General features: G+C 45.1%; 1 protein-coding gene across 1 annotated transcript in view; it reads left to right on the top strand.

The window, feature by feature from the left end:
• The window catches only part of FAR2 (fatty acyl-CoA reductase 2), a 65651-nt gene that overhangs the window by 8706 nt on the left and 33043 nt on the right, over window positions 1-23902 (top strand). Inside the window, exons 2-4 of the mRNA XM_060254314.1 lie at window positions 12330-12505; window positions 14709-14888; window positions 21792-21969. Of these exons, the coding sequence (XP_060110297.1) occupies window positions 12330-12505; window positions 14709-14888; window positions 21792-21969 (534 nt within the window). The remainder of the gene's footprint in view (window positions 1-12329; window positions 12506-14708; window positions 14889-21791; window positions 21970-23902) is intronic.

Here is a 23902-nt window from a genome sequence, read left to right as displayed (position 1 = left end):
CATACAAGTTACAATAATGTTCAATATTTTTTCTTTTGCCTATAACATTTTTTTTTAGCCCAAGCTAGTCTGATCTTGTCAAATCTCAGAAGCTAAGCAGAGTCAATCCTGACTAGTATTTGGGAGACCACCAAGGAATACCAGGGTCATGATGTAGAGGCAACAATGGCAAAAGACCCCTGACCATCTCTTGCCTTGAAAACCTTACAAGGTTGCCATCATTCGGCTGTGACTTGACAGGACATTCCACCACCACAACTATCTTTTGAGGGTCATCATCCTTTCAAGTCAATACAGAACTGTCTTTTATTAGACCCAATCACAATGACATGAAACTCTGGAAGCTTTTTTCATTCACCAGAACTCTTTGGTTTCTCCTCCCTTGGAAACCTGAGTTTTATCTTGATCAAGGTAGCATGAAAAGGAACCTCATACAAGCAGGAGCCCAATCAGCTCAATAAGGTGCAAACCTGGAGCCTGAAAAAGAGGGCGGGCACTGGCAAACGTCAGAGATGCAGCACTCTGCTTCCCCACCCCCCGGCCTCCAGCCAAGGACACACAACACTGCACTGTGCTGACAGTGCCCACACGTTCCCTCTCTCAGCCACAGATTCTGCATTGTGTTCCCCTACAGTGCATGCATGTGCTCTCTTTCTCTCAAAATGTGTGAGAGAATGTGCTGAGACCACATTTGCCGCAGGACAGAGTTGCCTCAGATGATGGCAGCGAAGAGCGAAGGGGAGAGGAGCTGACTGGCTCCGCAGTGATTTTTTTTTACTTCCAAGCTTGTGCTATTGTTGTCTGATTTCTGTCATTGTTGCTTGATTGATGTTAAGGGCACAAACCTATTATGAAAGACTACTGCCAAGCCCTCCCCCTGGTGGCCCAGGCTAGCCCAATCTCATCAGATCTCAGAAGCTATGCAAGATCAGCCCTGGTTAGTATCGGGTTGGGAGACCTCCAGGGAATATCAGGGTCACTACACAGAGGCAGGCAAACCACCTCTGAATGTCTCTTGCCTTGAAAACCCCACGAGGGGTCACCATAAGTCAGTTGTGATTTGACGGCACTTTTCACCACTCGCTGCCAAATTTTGATCATACGCTCTTGACTTCCCTACCTCACAAGGGTTCTTGTGAGGATAAAATGGGGGTAACTCCTCATGTATGCCTCCCTGAGCACCTTGGAAGAACAGCAGAGAGAAATCTGAGAAACTGATCAAAATCAAAGAGTCGTTTCACTTCAGCTGCTGTGCATTAGCCAGATGTTCTTAGAATGCTACTATATCTCAGGGGTGGCCAACGGTAGCTCTCCAGACATTTTTTTTGCCTACAACTCCCATCAGCCCCAGCCAGCATGGCCAATGGTTGGGGCTGATGGGAGTTGTAGGCAAGAAAAAACATCTGGAGACCTACCGTTGGCCACTCCTGCTATATCTTCTCACCCGTGGTCCAGCTCAGTTTTGGCCATGTGGTATAAAATCGTAATGACGCATCTGGTGGGACTGGCTGATCTGGCTGTAGCATTCCACTATCATGATTTCTTCCAAGAGTTCACTGTGCGCCCTCAGAGTAAATATGCTGGTGGTACGATCACCACACCCTGTCCTCAGCGTGTCCTTAATTAGAACACTTGTGTATAAAATAAGACATCTTGTGTGAAGAGTCCGCGGGACTCAATTCACGATATTTCTGCTGAACCGGAGCATGTGATGAAGGTCTATGACAATTAGTTGCATGTATGAAAAAAAAAAATCTCAAATATTCCTTACAAAATAGCAATTGATGTGAAACTGTCCAAGTTATCATTTCCAGGGGACATTTCTGTACTGCGATTAGGAGTGTAAAATAAAAGGTTACGTGTTTAATTATCCCTTTAAGAATTTAGTTTAGAAGCTTTCTTTTTAAACCTTCTTACCATTTGAAAGACTGCTGTAGTATTACTAGCCAGGCATACTAATATCCTTCATGTCCTTGGAGAGCCCATGAATTTGGGTGGCCTAAATTGTGAGTTTTGTACATTTGGGCTGATGATCCTGAAAGCAGGAGGGACCCAGAGAAAGCTTCCGTCCATTGCTTTCAGAACATGAAACAGCTTGGGTTGGGCTACTTCCAGGGGGTTGAAAAACCAGGTTTGTTTGGCCCTGGAAAAGTCCTTTGCATGATCTTTTCCCCCTCTTTCCTCCCCATGTGCAATGTGGAGATTAGGGGCTTCCTGGTATGGAGCCGATAACAATTTGTTCTGACATCTGAACTGGATATAACTGTGGTTTGTTTCACGCCAACACACCAGGACACCAACCCACAGTTTAATCAAATAATAATAATTAATCCTGGCAAGAGAACAAAGCAAAACATATCGTTTCATCTGACTCAGACAGAGGCAGACTGGCCGTTTAGCTTAACGGCGGAAATTTCCCAGCAGGCTACTATACTAGAGTAGGGTTGCCAATTACCAGGTGGGGGCAGGGGATTCTCTGGTTTGGAGGGGCCCCCCCGCTTCAGGGTTATCAGAAAGTGCGGGAGGGGAGGGGAATGTCCACTGGGAACTCCATTATTCCCTATGGAGACCGGTCTTCATAGGGTAAAATGGAGAATCAGTCTGGGTATCTGGAGCTCTGGGGGGGGCTGTTTTTTGAGGTAGGAGCACCAGATTTTCAGCTTAGCATCTGGTGCCTTTCCTCAATGCCCCTCAAAGTTTCAAAAAGATTGGACCAGGGGGTCCAATTCTATGAGCCCCAAAAGAAAGTGCCCCTATCCTCCATTATTTCTAATAAAGGGAAGGCATTTAAAAGGCACACAGTCCCTTTAAGTGTGGTGGCCAGAACTCCTTTTGGAATTCAATGGTGCTTGTCACAGCCTTGCTCCTGACTCTACCCTCAAAGTCTCCTGGTTCCACCTCCAAAGTCCCCAGATATTTCCTGAGTCAGACCTGGCAACCCTATCCTAGAAGGCTGCTCCTGGCCAGGTGTAAACGTCGCTGGGCTTGGCTTGCTTATTGGTCACAAGATTGTGGATGCCCCATGCAAAACCCAACACGTCTAAACAAAATACATTTATTGGAAGGTGATGGAAACCCAGCACGTCTAAACAAAATACATTTATTGGAAGGTGATGGAAACAATAAGATCAGGCAGGGAGGTTTATCAAACAAGCTTTTTTTGAGTCGGAATGCACCAGAACGTCGTTCCCGCTGGCCCAGGCAGCGTTCCGGCTATTTCGGTCCTCCCCTCCCCAGGCTCTAACCCCCAAATCTCCAGGTATTTCCTAACCCAGAGTTGGCAGCCCTACCACCCACCCTCACAGATGCCTTGGGGAAAGAAGCAGAGGTATTCTTCATCGATCAGGTCCTCTTAGATGCCTTCCTAGACTGACCAGTTCTGCAAGGAAAAGAACAACGAGGATTCTAAGCAGTGGCTCTTACGCTAGGACTAGTCAGTAATGTATGTTGTAGGCAAGTGAAGTTGCCATAGCTAGCCATTCTGCCAAGCTTGACCCTCTCATATTTTTATTTATTAACAGGGCTTTTTTTGAGCAGGAACGCACAGGAACACAGGACGTACTTCGTGATAGTATCTTTCAAAATTTCTTTTCACCATCACCTTTTAGGGCACGCAAACATTGATTCTGTTCATAAACACACAGCAGTGCCCTGAAGTCAAAGAGCAGGAAAAGAAACAGATTTTGTCAGGGAAAGATGAAAGGTGACCCAGAACCTGTTGCAGTAGCAACTTTACCAGAGGCCTAATTGCGTGCTAGCTTTATGATAGCGTGTGGTGCCCACAGTCCTGTTTCCACCTCTTTGATATGGGTCAGGCCTTTGCAATTTATGACCCACTGAACCTTCCTTACACCAGGCCTTTCAGGAACTCCGCCGTTTCCCCTCCTTTTGCATTTCCAGCCACGTTCCCAAAAGTGGCCAGCCCTCAAACTGGGAGAGAGAATTTGCCTTGGTGCACCACAAATTGCACAGGTCGGCTCTAATCAGCCTACATATTTTTGTGCTCCAAACAGATAGATCCTTTCTCTCTACCTCTACCCCTGCAACTAATTTTGAAGGGCAAGGATGGAGCACCATTGGCCATAACTGGAGGGATTATGTACTCAGTTTATGTTGCTCACAAAGTGGTGCCTGGGCTGGCAGGTGTGATCTCCCCCCCCCCCCCCCAAGTCCCATTGCACATGGAACACATAGTTTTGCAAATCTGTGGATAAGCCTCATTGCTCACTTTTTTTTAAAACAAAAGAGTTCTTACTAAGCTCAAAAGAAACCCACGCAGGAATTTAAAAGAAATATTCCAACTTTGAGGATTTTTGTAGCCGAGGCAGGCATACAAGCCTCTAGGAAGAGTACAGACTACAGAAATATTATTGAATTTAGACTTCTATGCATGCTTTGTGGAGTGGGAAAGGCTTCACTTGGTTTTAGATATCCTAAGATAACGTCTTCAGATTTCACCTTCAGGCCAAGAATGTAACTTTTCAGGGGGAGGGGAGCCCACAGCCGTCATTCCTCCTTGGGGCCAGATGTTTGATCCCCTCACTTTATACCTTCACCACATGTCTTGCAAGAGCATGGCTAACTCTTACAAAAGCAACAATAATTAGAAACTCATTTGAACAGCGATTCCCTCATGTGTTTCCATTAACAGACTCTAATTGAGTTAATAATTGTTTTGGAAACATCTAGTTACAAGCAAAACCCTGCTGCGGCCATCCTGCTGCCTTTTAGCTGAAAGAGGCAAGATGTTGCGTGCTTTGGATCTTATCCAGTCAACTTTTATAATCTGTGCTTGTCTCTAACTATTTTTTTCACCCCGCTCACCTTAAAGCTTGACTTTCTCATTCTGTCTTCATGGTTTCCATTTAGATGATGGTTTATCACTGTCCCTGGAACAGAAACACACAACAGCTCTTGAGAAAGAAAGGCTCAGCAGAGCATAGGCTCTCCTCATCATTGTCCCTTTTATAAGAAATACTAGATTCCCTAACAGCCTCTCCCTCCATCAATGCTTTATTCATGAGTAAGTTTTGCCAGCACACTTTCACCACCATTGAAAGGAAAGGTCCCCTGTGCAAGCACCAGTCGTTTCCGACTCTGGGGTGATGTTGCTTTCACAACATTTTCACGGTAGACTTTTTACGGGGTTGTTTGTCATTGCCTTCCCCAGTCATCTACACTTTCCCCCCAGCAAGCTGGGGACTCATTTTAACAACCTCGGAAGGATGGAAGGCTGAGTCAACCTCGAGCTGGCTACCCACCGGGGATCGAACTCAGGTCATGAGCAGAGCTTAGGACTGCAGTACTGCAGCTTTAACACTTTGCGCCACGGGGCCCTTTTCACCACCATTAGAGGAATCTAAATGTCGGGCACAAAATCTCTTCATGTGCTAGAGCTCTTCAGCGAGTGGGAATGTAAGGGGAAAGCTGTGATAGATGCTTCTGCAAAGTCAGACTTACCGGAGTTCCACTTTCATTTCTGCTTCTGCAACAATTTGTGCAACTGATGTCTGAGTACTATAATATATAGAGCAAAAAATGCTAGGCGTTGCTCAAGATCTTACCCAACCAGAGCTGTGCAAAGTCCATTGATTTTTCTGCTTCTGCATGGCTGGATCGGCATTAGTTAGCAACAGGTAGCTTAGTAGATTTTTTTTTTTAGTGCATGCCACTGGTTTAGACGACTGTGACAAAAATCCAGTGGCAACTTAAAAGCTAAAAAATACATTCCAACAGGAAGTTTTGTGCATCAGAACTCACTTAATCAGCCATGTAGAAACATGTGGTGGTGGCGAAAAGTCAATCCGATTTATAGTGGCCCTGTAGGATTCTTAAAGCAAGAGACATTCAGAGGTGGTTTTCCCATGACACTGGGATGCCTTGGAGGTCTCCCATCCAAATACCAACCTGGGCCATCCCTGCTTAGCTTCTGAGATCTGACAAGATTGTGCTAGCCGGGGCTACCCACATCAGGGACATCCATAGCAGCTATAAACAGTAAAAGTTGCAAGGGTGCCGTTCTGTTGCCTGTTAGTTTAAGCATAAATGTATCTCCTCTTGTTTGATAGAAAATGTGTTCTAATTCCTATTGGGTTAGTTAAATTATTTCATCTGGGACAGCTGTCTGTAGCAACAAGATTTCTCTTCTTGGCAGACTCAGAAGACAAGTGCTGACCTTTCTGAATTCTTCATTGTTCAGCCTCCAAAGACAGCGAGGTTCGCCATCTCCAGAGGCAACATCGCATTGCTTCGCAGGGGTGATATCAGTTGAGTCCGAACCACTTTTACAGTACTATTGATGGGGGCATATGGCTGCTTCTAGATAAAGTCATGTCTTACAAGAACATGGGAGTCCTTCTGGAGTAGACCCTGTGATCAGTCTATTCCAGACTCTTATTTTGCTTCAATGTATGTCCCTTTTCATTTGCTTACATAGAAGAAGAGGAAGAAGAAGAATTGCAGATTTATACCCCGCCGTTCTCTCTGAATCAGACTCAGAGCAGCTTACAATCTCCTATATCTTCTCCTCCCACAACAGACACCCTGTGAGATGGGTGGAGCTTAGAGGACTCTCACAGCAGCTGCCCTTTCAAGGACAACCTCTGCCAGAGCCATAGCTAACCCAAGACCATTCCAGCAGCTGCAAGTGGAGGAGTGGGGAATCAAACCCGGTTCTCCCAGATAAGAGTCCACGCCGTTAACCACTACACCAAACTGGCTCTCTGGGAAACCACCTTTGAACCTCCTTCACCATGCTGTTGCCCACTCACCCGCTCTGGAGAGATCCTTTTGGAGCTCTTTGCAGTCCCGTTTGTTTTTTTTATGACCTCAAATAATGGGATGTCCCATCATGCAAACTTGGCCACTTGACTGCATATCTGCAATTCCACCTCATTTATCAACAAACTAAAAAGTACTCATCCTAATACAGCCAAACTAGTGAGACTTTGGCAGCTAAGCTGGGCTGGCCCTGGATAGTACTTGGATGGGAAATCAGCAAGGAAGACCAGAGTTGTTATGCGGAGGCTGGCAATGGGAAGCTCCCTTTGCTCATCTCTTGCCTTGAAAAACCCATGAGAGGTCACCATAAATTGGTTACGAATTGATGGCACTTAATTATTATTACCAATATGGGATTATTGTTATTATTATTTATTAAATTTCTAGACCACCCTTCCTTGAAGGGCTTGGGGCAGTGCACAACAAGTTAAAATACAATAAATTAATTTCAGTTTACAATATAAACATCAGCACTAGTTGATGGCATAAAATTGCGCTTCATTCCCTCCCTTGGATAGATCAGTGATCAGTCATGGAGGAGGTGAAAGAAAGTGACACTATGTGGACCATTGCTGTCCTCAGCTGTAGGCATGACGCCCTGTAGAACTGAGCTAGTCCCAAAGGGCACATGTCGCCATGAAGAGAGTTCCACCAGGCTGGGGCCAGGGCTGAAAAGGCCATGGCTCTGGTTGAGGACAGCTGGACATCTTTTGGACAAAGGACCACCAATAAGTTTTGATCTTCCAAGTACAAGGCTCTTCAGGGAACATACCGGGAAAGGTAGTCATGCAAGTATGCTGCTCCAAGACTGTTAAGGGTCTTAAAGGTCAGCACCAGAACCTACAGACAACTTGGAGCCAGCGCTCCTGACAAAGCACAAGTTGTACATGCATCGTCAATGGGATACCTGTAAGAACCCGTGCCGCTGCATTCTGGACATGCTGTAGTTTCCGGATCACCTTCAGGGGTAGCCCTATGTAGAGCGAGTTGCCAACTCTGAGTTCAGAAGTACCTGGAGATTTGAGTGTGGAGCTTGGGAGAATGGGGTTTAGGGAGGGGAAGGATCTTAGTAGGGTGTAATGCCAGAGAGTCCACCTTCTAAAAAATCTCTTTTTTTCCAGGTGAAGTGGAATAAATGTTTTCAATAAATAAATAATAAATAAATGATTCAGGTGATTTGAAGTAATTGATCTCCAACTCCTTCCTGGGGGTTGACAATCTACTGCCGTAATGATGCTGTCAGAAAGTTTGGAAATAATGTTCACAATATACAGATTTTATCTTGTTCCTAAATATTAACTGGATTTTGATAAAACACTTCCTGCTCCTGAAAACGGCCCTCTGCTTCTGATTTAGCTTGAGATTTAAACCTTGAATTCTTCAGCTAGGAACTCCAGTAAGCAACTTCAGTGCTAGTATATGTTTATGGAAGGCTGAAATTATGTCAGTTTTTTAAACGGGTGTGTAATCTGAGTCACGAGTTCTGGCTTAGTCATGAGTCAAGCAGTCAGTGGGGCCAGGCAATTCAGATACACCCCATTAGCAGAATGTGCTTCCAATAGATGCGGCATTTACAGAAAGCAGATTACAAGTATGGGGGAAGGAGGCAGACACACCCTCCAAGTCCAAAATTTGACATGCTGACTAAGGCAGCAACAACTCATGCAGAAAGACTCCCCATAAACTATAAATGCAGCAATAAAGCAAATTTTAAAATCCCAACCTTTGCACTGGAGATCTTAAACAGCAGTGGGAGAATGTGCCTTTGCAACAAAAAACACAAGCCAATTTAGAACTCTTGGAGAGGGGGGGGGAACCTTTTTTCTGAGCATTCACTGATGATGGTTGGTGGTGGTCTAATTACTTTTCAAGCCAAGGGGAGTTTGGCCTCACTGCTTTTATACACATTGCTTAGTTCAGGGATTTTGTGCATGGGATTCAGACTGACAAAATGGCAAACGTTTTTTATGTGTGCAGTGCCCTTATATTTGGAATGAACTTTTTCAGAAATGTAATTGGAGACAGGTTCTCTTTTGCTGCCGCTGAAAAGCCACCGCGGGAAAAAAAAAAGGGGGGAGGAAGCTGCTGAAGTCGCAATTTTAAAAGCAACTTTCGGGTATTTGCTACGATCTTGCAACCCTTACCAGAAGGACATTTGCACAGCTGGGATATATTTGATAAGCCCTTTCAGCCAGGAATAGACCGAAGAGATCATGCCAACCCCTTTTGAACTATTTTTGTAGCTGCAATAAATCTTTCTAAACTGTATACATTTGCCAGTTCCTTTAGCTATTAAGAATTAAGAAACATGGCTATGGAAAAATTGGAGCAACAGGACTGAATGGGGAAGGAGTGTCCCTGTGTAAGCATTTTTCCCATGTTTCCTTCTGACTCTTGACTTTTCATCTGAAGCCGATCCTTAGAGAAGCATTTGGGGAAGGCCAGCATAAATGCAATTCAGTTGGAATAGATATTCACTTCAGACTATTGCCCACTCCCAAAGTCAGCTCATGATTAGATGAAGAATGTCCTTAATTGCTATCAGGATAAATGGGGGAGGGGGTTAAGTCTCAAATGAATCACACCAAATACACTTACCAAAAAAGCAATGGCCTCTAGCTGTGCCCTTCTGGTAGCAGCACATCACCAAGGGTTGGCAGTGAAAGTTCAGGGCAACTCCCAGCTTCTTGCAATCGGGACTGGATGGAAACAGCTTCTTCTTGTCCTCCTTTCCTGGGATGAAGGGAGACTTTTAACTGTTGTGGCAGAGTCAGAAAAGACAACAGCATGGGATTTGCAGGAGGCTTGGGTCCAGACTTGACTTCTAGGTCAATTGACTATCATCCAAGCAGCACTTTTTTGAAACAGTAGGTGCTCTAGGATTCCTAGGAGAGAACATGCAGGCTGACAGGTCATTGGCTGTGGGGATGATGGGCACAGCGGTATCTTCACTGCGTCTCATGGAACACAACAAAGCCTGGGGATCAAAGGAAAGGTTGGGAGATGAGCAGGAGCGGGGCTGGAGGTGCCAATGTGATTTGGGGTAGAAGAAAGATGGAAAGTATCTATCTATCTATCTATCTATCTATCTATCTATCTATCTATCTATCTATCTATCTATCTATCTATCTATCTATTTTATTCCATTTGTGTCCCGCCCTCCTCGCCTAGGTGGGCTCAGGGCAGCTCACATAGACATGCATGTGCATGAGTAAATACAGTAATACATTAAAACCATAAACCATAGAATAATATAAAAACATAAAATACGCAAAATATTTCAGCACTGTAATCTTAGTTTCCGATTCTCTGTAAGCTGATCTTAAATTGTCTTCTCTGCAGCTGCTGTACAGCAGATTTCAAGGGATGGTTCATATGTTACCTAGGACTGTAGTGGCCAGCAGTCTAGTTTACAAATGCCTGGTGGAAGAGTGCCATCTTGCAGGCCCTGCGGAACTGTATGAGCTCTTGCAGGGTCCTGATCTCTTCCGGCAACTCATTCCACCAGCGTGGAGCCACTATAGAGAAGGCTTTGGCTCTAGTTGTCATGAGCCTGGCCTCCCCAGGAGCACTGGAATCAGATTTCATACAGGGAAAAAATGTTTATTCTTTTTGAGGTTTATATATATAGTTAAAATATTAAAGGGCATCCCCAGCAGGAAATAAAAATTCTCTTTTCTTTTGTTTCTACCTTGGAATGAAAAATCCCCGTTAAAATGCCCTCCTCAGCTGTTTGCCAGCCTTCTCCCCACCCCAGGCTGGCTTAACTGTGGGCACCAGGGAAGGCTGGTTATTGATCTTGCTAGCCACTTTGGCTGAGAGGTGTGGGCTAGAAATTGTATAGATTAAAATAAATGAAATAAATTAGGACCCTCTTTGTGCGCAAAACAATAAAACTTTAAAGGAAATTCTAAAGTTAAACATATAAACATATGAAGCTGCCTTATACTGAGTCAGACCCACGGTCCATCAAAGTCAGTATTGTCTTCTCAGACTGGCAGCGGCTCTCCAGGGTCTCAAGCTGAGGTTTTTCACACCTGTTTGCCTGGACCCTTTTTTGGAGATGCCAGGGATTGAACCTGGGACCTTCTGCTTCCCAAGCAGATGCTCTACCACTGAGCCACCGTCCCTCCCCTAAGTTAAGTGCCAATACAGACATGTCTGTCTTCTGGTGGCCAGCCATCAACTATGGTTGTAACTGAGGGACAGCTCACCTAGGGATGCTCTAACGGTCTGGTCTCGGGCCATAAAGGCTTTCAGGGTAATGTCCAGTACTTGAATTGTTCCTGGAAACAAATTGTCAGCTAGTGTGAGTCTTTCAGCTTTGGCCTGTTGAATTTAGCTTAGGCAAGTCAAGCCTCTTGTTGCTGCATTTTTGTGCCGTAGTTTAATCTTGTTCTGTGGCATGATTGTGCAGTGTTACAGAAAGGCTGCAGCTTGTGCAGCCATGGAAGTCACAAAAGGCGTGGTGCACTTCGGATACAGTGGCCAGCCACGGAGCTTGCAATTGATGGGAGAGAGGGGAGGGCTGAGGAAGGGGAATGGTGTTATGCCAATGTCACTCTCAGGAAAAACCCAGAAGCGATACCACCATGTTGGTATGATACTCTAGGATTCCCCCCTCCAACTCTATTGTTTTTGGTGGGGACCCTAGAGGGTCACAGCAACACAGCAATGTCACTTCCTGGTTTTCACCAGCAGTGATGGTGTGCTAGCCAAAGTGGCTAGCAAGATCAATAACCAGCCTTCCCTGGTGCCCACAGTTAAGCCAGCCTGGGGTGGGGAGAAGGCTGGCAAACAGCTGAGGAGGGCATTTTAACGGGGATTTTTCATTCCAAGGCAGAAACAAAAGAAAAGAGAATTTTTATTTCCTGCTGGGGATGCCCTTTAATATTTTAACTATATATATAAACCTCATCTCCCACATGCACATATACTTCCCAGCTAAGTGGCAACTAAGACAGCAAGCGGATGGTGGGAGGTCCCGGTAAACCTAGCTGCAGATGAGTCTACTTCAAGGACAGCCAAGCTGTGAATTTGCTCTTTTTGGGGAAGTGCACCTCAGCCCAAAATCACCTGACTCCTCAGTCCCTAAACTGTAGACTGGGAGCAACAGCCCCCCACACATACACAACACATCCAATAACAGAAACTTTAAAATCTCTCCCAAAAGTACAACTCTGTTTTTGCAGCACATAGTGGGCAAAGCAACTTTTTATTTTATTTTTTATCTTATAGAAGAACACTCTTCTGCCATAAAAACCCATGTTTTTCAAAGCATACAAATGTTTGTTATTTTTACTTCTTTGTGTGTGTGTGTGTTCTAACTATAGGAAGCCCACACATTCCCACGCTATGAGACTCAGTTCCATTCCAGCAAATATTTCAGATAATCTGGAACCTTAAAATCTGAGGAGACATTTAGCACTGGAGGATTTCAAAGGGATCCCGGATCATTGGGGACTGAAAAGAAATTATTTCATGCTGCGTCTGATTATAATTTTGTCTGGTCTTCTCATTCACTCAGCTGTTGAGTTCTGTGTTTCCAGGTCTTTGACAAAGTCCGAGAAGGTTGGCCCAATTTCCATGAGAAGATCAAAGCAGTCAATGCCGAGTTCACCCAGCCAAACATGGCTATCAGTCCTGAGGACACCCAGGAGCTCCTTTCTGAAGTCAACATCGTCTTCCACTGCGCTGCAACCGTTCGCTTTGATGAGCCATTAAAGTAGGTCCAGCTTCTTTTGCCCTTTGGGTTTCTTGCAGCGCCTGCGAAACAGGTTCACTCTGAAGTAAAGTCTTTGGGATTAGCTTCTTAATAAGCCCTAAGCAGGACTATATTTTGGAAAGGGAAACACGAGGAAGTAATCTGTATTTTTGTAATGATTATCGTAATATTGTTTTAGATGATAAAAAATATGTATTTAAAATAACATATCCCACCTTTCTACAAAACTACCCAAGGTAGCACACAATAGTCAAAAAATAAAACTACATTCTGTAAGGAAAGAACATGGCAAGAATTAATGATAATGGAAGATTTACATACTTTGATTTTTGTTAGAGACAAACTCCATTGAGCATGGAATGTCCAAGGAATTCCTTAAAGGTCATTATGACAGCTCTCAGAAAGTGGAAGAGGGAACATGGGGATTGATTATCCTTGACCTGATCTTTACCACTGGGGAATTTTTGTCCATGAAATGAAAGTAGTGGGGATTTGTGGGGCAAGTGGAAAGCTATATGTGAGTATAGGCCAGGGGTAGGGAACAGTGACTCTCCAGATGTTTTTTGTCTACAACTCCCATCATCCCCAGCCATTGGCCATGCTGGCTGGGGCTGATGGAAGTTGCAGGCAAAAAACATCTGGAGAGCCACTGTTCCCTACCCCTGGTGTAGGCAAACAAGTACCTTCTAGACACATATTATGTGGCTCTTGAAGCCCTCACCACCTTGTTGGCCAGTTTGGAGAAGGCATTTGTTTCTTTAAATCACTTATCCAAACCAGCCAGCCAGTGGCTTGGAGAATGCATTTAAAGTTATTAAAGTTATTTTCTTTCCACCTCCACCTCCCTCCCCCATTTGTTTGCCTCCCTCCCTCCCTCCCTCCCTTCCTTCCTTCCTTCCTTCCTTCCTTCCTTCCTTCCTTCCTTCCTTCCTTCCTTCCTTCCTTCCTTCCTTCCTTCCTTCCTTCCCTCCTTCCCTCCTTCCCTCCCTCCCTCCCTCCTTCCTTCCTTCCTTCCTTCCTTCCTTCCTTCCTTCCTTCCTTCCTTCCTTCCTTCCTTCCTTCATTGTGGCTCTCAAACATCTGATGTTTACTCTGTGTGGCTCTTAAGCAGGTTTGACCACCCCTGGTCTACAAGCTTGTAGGGACTGGGTCAGAAAAGCTAATACTTTAGAAGAAAGGGGGGGTGGAATGCTAAATGACTTTGATCAGTTAGGAAGCTGGGCTGAAGTTAAGAAACTGAAGCAAAGACTAGCACAAAATTCTGCATCTAGGCGCAAAGAATCAAATGTACAGGACACGAGGGCATGCCTGCTTTGGCAGTAAGATGTATGTAAAGAATCCCAGGATTGTGATTGATTATGAGCTGAACATGAGTCAGCACAAATTAATGTGTGCTGAATGTGATTTCAGGCTGCATTAAGAGAAATGTAATATCCAGTTTTGTCCTGACCTGGATAGTCCAGGCTAGTCAGATGTCAGATGCTAAACAGGGTTAACCCAGGTCACCATTTGGATGGGAGACTACCAAGGAATACCAGGGTTGCTACACAGAGGCAGGCAATGGCGACCACCTCTGAGTGTCTCTTGCCTTGGAAATCCCACCAGGTGTCACCGTAAGTCAACTAAAACCTGATGGCAAAACAAAACAAGTATCCAGGAGAACAAAGTAGGAGTCAAGTATCACCTTTAAGACCAACAAAGTTTTATTCAGAATGTTAGCTTTCGTATGTATGCATACTTCTTCAGACAAGGGGATGGGGTACAGTATCCTGGAGTTCCACTCTATGCTGCGCTAATCAGACTTCATCTGATGTTCTGTGTCCCCTCGGCTACCTTTTTTTAATTGGAAATTTGGAGCTGTCAGCATGCAGTGAACCTGTGCTCTACCACTAAACTATGGGCCTTCCCTAAGTGGTGAGAGATGTTTTCCCATGCTTCCAGATCTGATCCAAAGCAGGCAGGTGTGCATTTTTGCCATATAGAGAAACATATTCTCCCATTCCGTAGACATATTCCCCACCCCTTTTGGACAAGATCCAGAAGCCCAAGTTATTGGGGTGTTTTTTTCTCCAGACATCCATCCCTTGACTGTCGCGAGGGTTTCAGACCATCCTTGGTAGAGATGAGGGAGCTGGATTGTGGATGACACTTTCAGCTTGTGCCGCTTGGCCTTCTTCACACAGTCTCACATCTTCTTGCCCAGGCATGCCATTCTCTTGAACGTCATGGGCACGCAGCAGCTATTGGTGCTTGCTCGTCAAATGCAGAACCTGGAGGCCTTCATTCACGTTTCAACTGCCTATGCAAACTGTAACCGGAGGCACATAGAAGAAGTCATCTACCCACCTCCTGTGGAGCCCAAGAGACTTTTCGACCTTGTGGAGTAAGTGGTAGAAACAATCTTTTTTAATTTCTTTTTTTAAAAAAAACCTGCAAGCTAGTTTACAGTTACAAAAATTGGGTCAACGTAACACTCTGGCTTCCAAGAAAATATGTGCAGAAGTGGTGTGTGAAACTTAAAATCTGTAGTGTTGTATATGAACATAAGAACATAAGAGAAGCCATGTTGGATCAGGCCAATGGCCCATCCAGTCCAACACTCTGTGTCACACAGTGGCCAAAATGCTTTAATTGTGTGGCTTCTTATCTTGATTATAGTTCTTTTCTTCTTCCTGTGTTTTATCTGTGATTTATTTAGACAAACTGTATAATGGACAGTGGGTGGGGGGGGATGCTCTAGCATTTGGAAAAAACCTCTATGATAAAAGGATCCTCCGCCAGGAGCCAAGAAAGACCTGACAACCCTGCTAGAAATGTATTTTAAGAAGATGATGATATTGGATTTATATCCCGCCCTCCACTCCGAAGAGTCTCAGAGCGGCTCACAATCTCCTTTACCTCCCTCCCCCACAACAGACACCCTGTGAGGTGGGTGGGGCTGGAGAGGGCTCTCACAGCAGCTGCCCTTTCAAGGACAACCTCTGCCAGAGCTATGGCTGACCCAAGGCCATTCCAGCAGGTGCAAGTGGAGAAGTGGGGAATCAAACCCGGTTCTCCCAGATAAGAGTCTGCACACTTAACCACTACACCAAACTGGCTCTCTATTTGTAAAGTGCAGTTGGCTGGAAGACCCCCTTCACAGTCTTACCAGGCACAGTACCTACTGCTTGAACTCACAGCCAACTGCCCATAGTTCAGTTTGATATCTGTGAGACTGTGCCTTCCTGTTGGTCAACCCAGTGGGATGATAAAGGATCCAGATTAACAGCCACTAACATGAGTAATAGTAGTGACCTGGACTGTCCAGGCTAACCTGATGTCATCAGATCTCAGAAGCTAAGTAGGGTCAGCCCTGGTTAGTATTTGGATGGGAGACCACCAAGGAACTCCAGGGTCATGACACAGAGACAGGCAGTGGCAAATTGCCTCCGAACACTACAGGGTTGCCATGTGAAGGCGATAGCACAAGGAGCAACATCTCATGCTGAAATCTGCGGTGCATATTGCAGAAAGGTATCATTTCTTTTCGTTTCTTCTGAGACTTAACAGACAGACTTGGCCTTCCTGCCCTGAATAGGACCACGTGGAGTTTTTAAAAAGCAGCTTTTGAAATGTATGAGATCAGCTGCAGTTTGACAGCTGGGGGCAGCAGCCGGAGATGATGGCGACAGCTCTACACTCATCAAAAGTGACAGCTTCCCCACCCTGCCCCCAGCCACAAGAATATTTATGCCAGCCACAGAAACTGGCTCATACAAGGGGTTGTTTTTTCCTCCTACGAGCCTTCTTGAGATACCTTGGAAATTAAAAGGAGTCTATGTGATGCAGCGGTTATTTGTTTATTTACTTAAGTGTTTCATTTATAGTACGCCTTTCTCAATGGGACTCAAAGCAGGTTACAGAATTAGATAACAATGCAATAGAAACAGTAATGACACAATAAGCAATGCTTCTAGAACTGTATTACAAAATTTGAGAACAATGAAATAAAAACGGTATAATATGCTCCATAAACAATGCAGTACTTTTAAAAAGAAGCTGCCTAGTTACCTGAATTATTGTATTTGTTCATTTAAATATTGATATGCTGCTTTTCTCAAAACAGTAATCACTCAGTGGTTCTCCAGAGTGGTCTAAAATCTTTTTCCCAGTAGAGGTTGGACTGTGAATTAGGGTGTTAATGATGCATGAAATTATTTTGGGATTCAAACTGATTTGACTGTCATGAAGCCGAATCGATAAGGTGATCTTCACAGTATTGTAACTTATTGAGCTGTTTTTTACATGCTACATTGCCTGGAAATAATGTATTTGGGGTACTGCGGTCAGTTGTAAAGGATTTTATTAAAGGTTCGAATGCATCTTGTAAGATGCTTGTGGTGGGGGGGGGAGTTATTGGCAGTGCCACCAAGCTGATGAGGATCCTGGTCTTTCGTCACTGAATGGACATGATGTTGAGAATGTTCATGAACATTCTGCACTGAGGGCGTGGTCAACAGCAGAATATTTCCAGCCATCCAGTGTTGTGATCTGGATTGAAATTAGATCTGGATTGGGGAGGGACGGTGGCTCAGTGGTAGAGCATCTGCTTGGGAAGCAGAAGGTCCCAGGTTCAATCCCTGGCATCTCCAAAAAAGGGTCCAGGCAAATAGGTGTGAAAAACCTCAGCTTGAGACCCTGGAGAGCCGCTGCCAGTCTGAGAAGACAATACTGACTTTGATGGACCAAGGGTCAGATTCAGTATAAGGCAGCTTCATAGGTTCATATGAAAGATCAGTTTACTGAGTGGGGGCAGGGGATTTGGAGGGGCACAGCTGGTACCAACAGCTGCAGAGGGTGGGCCTGAGGCAAACACCAACTTAGCCTAGCCTCTCTTGCTGAAGCCTGAATTGCAATAATGATCATTAGATTTATTTATTTAAAAGATTTAGAAGCCTGACATTTCTCCTGAACATCGATATAATATTATCAGAATGAAACACTGTCTGCTTGGTTTCGTATAAAGTTAAGGGTAAAAAAATGTGGAAGATATTTGCTTTATGATCCCTAATGGTTGGTTTCTTTTAATAATAATTTACAGCTCCATTTAGTTGTTTTAAAGATCAGAGAAGTGAGACGTACGGAAAGGGGGTTTCCTAAGTTTAAATGTTCTCTGCATTCAGAGCTTGAATTAGAAGTATTTGCCTCTTCCACACCAAGAGGATTTACGTAGCTTTGCTAAATAATGCAGTAGGAAAAGAGAAACTGCCTTCCTCTAGTGCTCCTTTGCCAGTCTTTGAAGCAGCTGCATGCAGCCGCTACTTAGTTTATATATATATGTAAAAAATCGTATGGAACCTCTGTGCAGCAGTTTGAACCCATCATTCTTCCAATTAGCTCAGGGACAAGTTTCTCCCTTCTGTTTTATCCTGACAACAACCCTGCATGGTTAGGTTAGGCAGAGAGAGAGAGAGAGAGAAACCCCCATCCACAGTCACCCAGTAAATGTCGTGTCAGAGTGGGCATTTGAACCCAGATCTCCTACAGTTCAACACTACCACCATCTAGAGCCATAACCAGGATTTTAAAAGTCGGTGAGCTTTTTTAAAAGTTGGGGGGGGCACCCTTTTCCATCCACTGCAGGGCTTGCTGCTTCTCAGAAGCTCTCTGGGGAAGGGGCAAAAGTTGGAGGCTCTGGAAGTGGCCGAGAAGGTAGCCAGCCCTAAAAATTTGGAGTCAAGAAGAGACTGCGCCTAGTGTCCAAGCAGGGGGGTTTCCTTCCACTTCCCTCTCTCCCACCCCGGCACTTCAAAACCAGCAGCTCCATCCGTCCGCCCCTCCCCAGCCCATTCCACGTGGCTTCCTCTGCCTCCCGCTGCTCTGCCTACCTCCTCTCCACCTGCTGCTTTTGCTGCTACAGTGCCCTATGCCCTGCTCAGCTGTCCCAAATCTGGCTGCCGCTGATGATGCCTTACCAGCTCAGCCATGGCAAAAAAAAAAAGCAGGCTAGACCCCAGAGGGCCCCCTGGAAGTCAGTGGCAGTGCCCCCTCAGGCCCCCTTCTGTGGCTATGGGCCTGACACCACCCACCTTTCCTGCAAAGATGGAGTTCTAATGTCACTCTGCAGGCTCAGGTGTCTCAGGCTCCCTTGCACCGCCTCTTTATACAGGCGGCACAAGGGAGCCCAAGACACCTGGGCCAACAGAAAGGAGGGGGTGAAATGCTACCTGGGAGGCGCTTCATATTTAACACTCTGGTTTTGCTCCCCGCTTTGAAATAACAGGGAGCAAAACCAAAGGGGGAGCAAAACTAGAGAGCTGAATAAAGGCCCTTCCCAGGTGATTCCCCCACCCCAATCTGTCCACAGTTTGCCATGGCCAGGAGAAAGGGAGAAGAGAAGTCCCTTCCTGGGAGATTCTTCCCTATTCTGCCACATCCCAAACTTGGCAGACCAGTTCAGTCTGTGTGAGGCCAGGTCTGGTTTAGTTCAGGGTTCAGTCAATGGGCCACCACAGACCCGAACTGCCTATTTTCATTCCATTCCCATTCCTAATTCTTATCCCTCTCCCCCCGGTGTGGAGCTGTATAAGAGTGCCTTCTCAACTCCCTTTGTGGTAAGACGGGCTGTTTCTGGATTAGGGTTGCTAACTGATGGCTGGAGATCTGCTTAGGTCCTCTCATGATGCTGTATCACACAGACCATGGCTTTTACATCACCCAGGCCAACCGTGTCCTCACAACCACTTGCACCGTGACCCCTAGCTGACCCATTACCAACCTTGTGTTTACCACATAACAATATGGGGGGGGGGACAGGGGGAGAGCTATGTGTACAGGTGAAATTTGCTTAACCCTTTCCTTGCTCACTGTTTTTCTTCACACCTTCCTCCATTCACTTTTCCTTCAGCCCAGAGGCAGGCAATCATTTATCATTAAAGAGCTGATATGCCAATAAGAGCTGTCTGTCTGTCATTAAAGAGCCAAACGTTATCCAAATTAAGATCTAGAGATAAGAAAGCCTGGTTGCATAACTGTAATGACACAGTTTAACATTACTGATAATTGACATATTAAGCATCCATGAAGTTGCGAGTCTTTATTAAAAAAAAAACCAAGGTCTCGCAGTAAGCAATAATTGTACGAAGGAGCTCACCGTGCAGTTGGTTAGCATGCTGGCATGAATCTGTGCATGATTTGCCCTCAGATAGCTGGCAGCTCCATTATTTCCCTGTCTGTGTAAAATATCTCAAAGAAGCCCTTGAGTCCCATAAAAATCTTTCCCTGCCATTCCCTTCACAGACCGGTAATTGCGGCGTCCTGCCTACCTCTCCAATAGACCTCAGCTTAATGATTTCAATTTCCTTTTTTTTTAAGAGCTTATTTTGTTTTATACACAGCCACGTTTGATACACAGCCACGATTTGTTTTATACACAGCCATCCGCTGAAGATTCTTGCTCTAACAAGATTAGTTAGGGTTGCCAGCTCTGGGTTGGAAAATACCTAGGGATATTGAGGGTGGAAGCTGAGGGGGGGGGCAGTGTTTGGGGAGGGGCCTCAGCAAAACAGCCATTTTCTCCAGGGGGGACTGACCTTGATCAGCTGGAGATCAATTCTAATCACAGATTTCCAGGTGCCACCTAAGATTAATACTTGTAAAAAAACCTGGCCAGGGGAGGAAGGGATGAGAAGGGAGTGGCTGAAGTAACTCTGCTTGTCTACCACTTCTCCTCTGCTCTAGTCCTATTAGTTGCTCAGTTTGGCATTGGGGCCGCATGTTTGCTGCCAAAGCAGTAAAGGCCTGAGAAACAGAACTGCTTCAGTAATGTTCTACCCATGACAGAAAGGAGCATATCCCCCATGCCAAACTAAGCTTGGCATCCTTGGGCATACTTTGCAGCATTCCAGTTGAGGGCACACTGAATCCTCCACCGGATGATCTTGATGCCCTGAGCTGCTCTTTTTCACCTCAGCGTACCCTCCAAAGCTGATTGCCCCGAACAGTGAGATTAAGTCAAACCTTGTCGGATCGAGAAGATTACCTGTTTCCTCCGCTGGTCTGGAGGCACCTGGATGTTTGACTTTTGATTTGAAAGGATTAGTGTTAGAGGAACCCTTGAGGAGAGAAAGGATTTAACAGAAAGGGGGGAGGGCGGATTTTTAAAAAAGAATTTAACTGTACAGCAACTGCAAATACAGGTTAATGTTTCCACTATGAATGCCAGTGAAATAAATAGTGTTGTGAAATAATAGCGTACAGGTGTTGTGACTTAATTTGTTGGAAGAGGCTGCAGGTTCCGAGATGAACGGCAGTTCCTGCCCTCTCCCCACCCCCTCTTTTTTTTTTTTTTACTAACTCTGGCCGTTTGCTTAATGGCAGGTTATCATGAAGATGCTTGGCAGGTGAAGCATTTCTTAGGCTGTATAATAAACTGATGGGAAAAGAGCTTTACCTTCTTAATTTCTGTATCTGCTGTTATAGGCATGGTGCAAAGGTTGCATTTGGAAGGTGTGGGAACAAAACTCTTGCATCTTGAATAGCTGTTGTAGCCGCACTGGGTCACACAAGCAGGAAAGAAGCTGCATCTCTGCAGATTCTCTTCACATAACAATTATTAGAGACTTACCAAGCCCCAATTTGTCCTCCTGTTGTATTTAGCTGTCAGGGGATCCAGTCTTTTTTTTAAAATAGACAGTCTGCTCATAGGCATCTTTATCTATAGACACTAGGAGTTTGGTGCTCCAGCTGTTTCCAGAATAGTTTGGAATTGGGGTAACTGAAGGACAGCCTTCTCCCCCTGAAGCCTGCCTGTCTGTCCTCAGATGCCTTTTTTTTTTTTTTGTCCCTGCTTTTGGAAGTTAGGTGGGTGACTGCTGGAAAGAAGCCCTTTTCTCCAGTGCCTCCCCTCCTATGGAATATTCACCAGATACCATCCTAGTCATCTTTTAGGTGCCTGGTGAGGTTTGTTCTGTGTGTTCAAGCCCTTTTCCCCACATCTGGTTTGTTAGTGCATGCCAAGCCATGTTGTGGTTCTTAGTGCCACTCTGACTAATGAACTAACGTGGTGCTTTTAAGAAAGAAAATTGTGAGTCATTTTTGATGGCTGCAGGGGCAGAAACGTGGCAGACACATTATATTGCTAATGCAAAGTGAAGTGTGCACAAGGAAAAGTTTCTGCCAGGGAGCGTGCTGAAATGTTACTCATTTTGACTGTGACGCCTGTTTCTCCTGCCTTATGTTTCTTTCTTTCATTCGCTCTTTCCCACTGACATGTTTCATGGGGAATATTGTTTTTAAATCCCATTAGGTGGATGGACGAGTCCCTCATCCAAGAGATTACACCCAAGTTGATTGGGGATTGGCCCAACACTTACACGTTCACCAAAGCCTTGACTGAGTACCTGGTTCAGCAAGAGAAGGGCAATTTAAATGTTGCCATCATCCGACCGTCCATCGTGGGAGCGAGCTGGCAGGAGCCATTTCCAGTAAGCATGGCTGCTCTTCTGTTCCTGCCAGGCACCCGGCAGAACCCATCTGCAGCTGTCATTTTTGCTTCTGGCAGGAAACCATCATTTCAGAAATGCAAACAGGAATGTACTGCTTCATGCTTCTAGGAGCTAGCAGAATCCATGTCTTGTTGATGGTTTCATGGTTAGACTTGGATAGGTCACACAGGTATCTGCTTGGATCCGTGACAGCCTGGGGGGCCTAGTTTGCACACTATGCTTTGGAATGCAGCCAAGTGGGAGAAGGTAACTGCTCCAGGTACCCTTTATTCTTACCAGAACTTTGCAGCTAATAGTTGAGTCTCCAGCAACATGCAAGAGGTAATTCGTTGTTCTTTTGTTAACAGGTTTTAAATAAACAAGCACTTCAGGATCTTAAGAGTGAGACGTTCAAGCATCTATATATCCATTACCATTCCCTGCCCCCCCCCCGAATTTCGTAATAAGTTGGACTAGTTCCCCAAATGTGTGCAGAGCCTATACAAATGCATGCTGAGCCCGTTAGGGGAGGGTGGGATATAAATTTGATAAAATAAGTAAAACAAAGAGATAAATACATCCTTTGTAGCAAAGAATACATTTTTTTTGTCTCAAATTTTAGCTTTATTCAAATACCACATAGCACGAACATAACAACAACATAAGTAACAATAAGGAATACACTAGTCAACATAAAAATATACAACAATCAGTCCTCCCAAACACCCTCTCCCATTCACACAAGGAGCATTGGGGATTAGTCAGTTCATATTTCTATTGCTCCATAACGAATCCTTTGCTTTTCACCCATACATATACAGGGTCCCATGTCTCTTTACATCTTTGCACATTACCATCTTGTAATCTTGTAGTCAGCATATCTAATTCCGCGGCTTCTAATAGTTTGGCTACAAATTCCTCTCTATTAGGTATTTTAGGTATCTTCCAGTATTTTGCATATAATATTCTTGCAATCGTTACTATATGCAATAACAGTTTTGTGGTTGTCTGGGAGAGGTTTAGCAGAGAATACATTTTTACAAAGTTGTGATCAGTATCACTGGCCCCTTATTGGGGTGGGGGCTGCAATGTAGGTGAGAACAGCTTGCCAAAGGCCATCCATTGAATCTGATATCAGAGCAGAGACTTTCAACCAGGGGCTCCAGCTCTTAACACAATTCAGTGCTGTCTTCCAGGAATGGGAGATCTTGGCCGTTCAGAGCTTAACACGATTCAGCAAGCCATTGGCACAGATTAAGAAATTGCTTTGAAGAGGACGGAAAGCTTAATTTATTTCATCCCACCTCTTTAGAATAGAGATGCAACCAGGTTGCCTTCCATCAGCTCCTTGTGCGACCAGTATCCAGACAAGTGAACATGAGAGGGAAGTTTGTATCATTTGTCCTCAGGAGATACACTCAAATGATCTGATCCTTCAACAGAGACTCATAGTAGTAACCTCAACTGATTGGTCCTTCTTTTTCCTCCTAAAATTTATATTTGCAAACCTCAGTTTTTGTCTCTTGATTGTTTTTGCCTCTTGCCCATAAGAAATTATACAAGGAGACCAGCCACTTTTTGTCCTTAACAGGGACGGCACCAGAGTTCCTGGCACCCTAGGGCCCACCCCCACCCCAGACAAACTTGAGAAGGTGGGGGCAGGATGGCTGCCTGTGTGCTTCTCGGAGCCCACCTTTGGCAGGCCCCGAGGAGCATACATGCCACCCCACCGGAACCACCCTGCCACTTTTGCCTTCCTGGGTCTGCATAGACCCTGGAAGGTGAGAGCAGCAGGGTAGCACATGTTCTCCTCAGAGCCCACCTTCCCTTGCAAGGGAAGGCAGGCTTTGAGGAAAGCACACACCAGTGTGCTGCACCGCCACTCTTACCTTCATCGGTCTGCGCAGACCCGGGAAGGTGAAAGTGGAGGGGA

The sequence above is a fragment of the Heteronotia binoei genome, chromosome 14, assembly GCF_032191835.1.
Source record: "Heteronotia binoei isolate CCM8104 ecotype False Entrance Well chromosome 14, APGP_CSIRO_Hbin_v1, whole genome shotgun sequence".
NCBI lineage: Eukaryota > Metazoa > Chordata > Lepidosauria > Squamata > Gekkonidae > Heteronotia > Heteronotia binoei.
The sequence above is the reverse complement of the archived record's forward strand: the minus strand, read 5'-3'. Positions and strand labels throughout refer to the sequence as shown.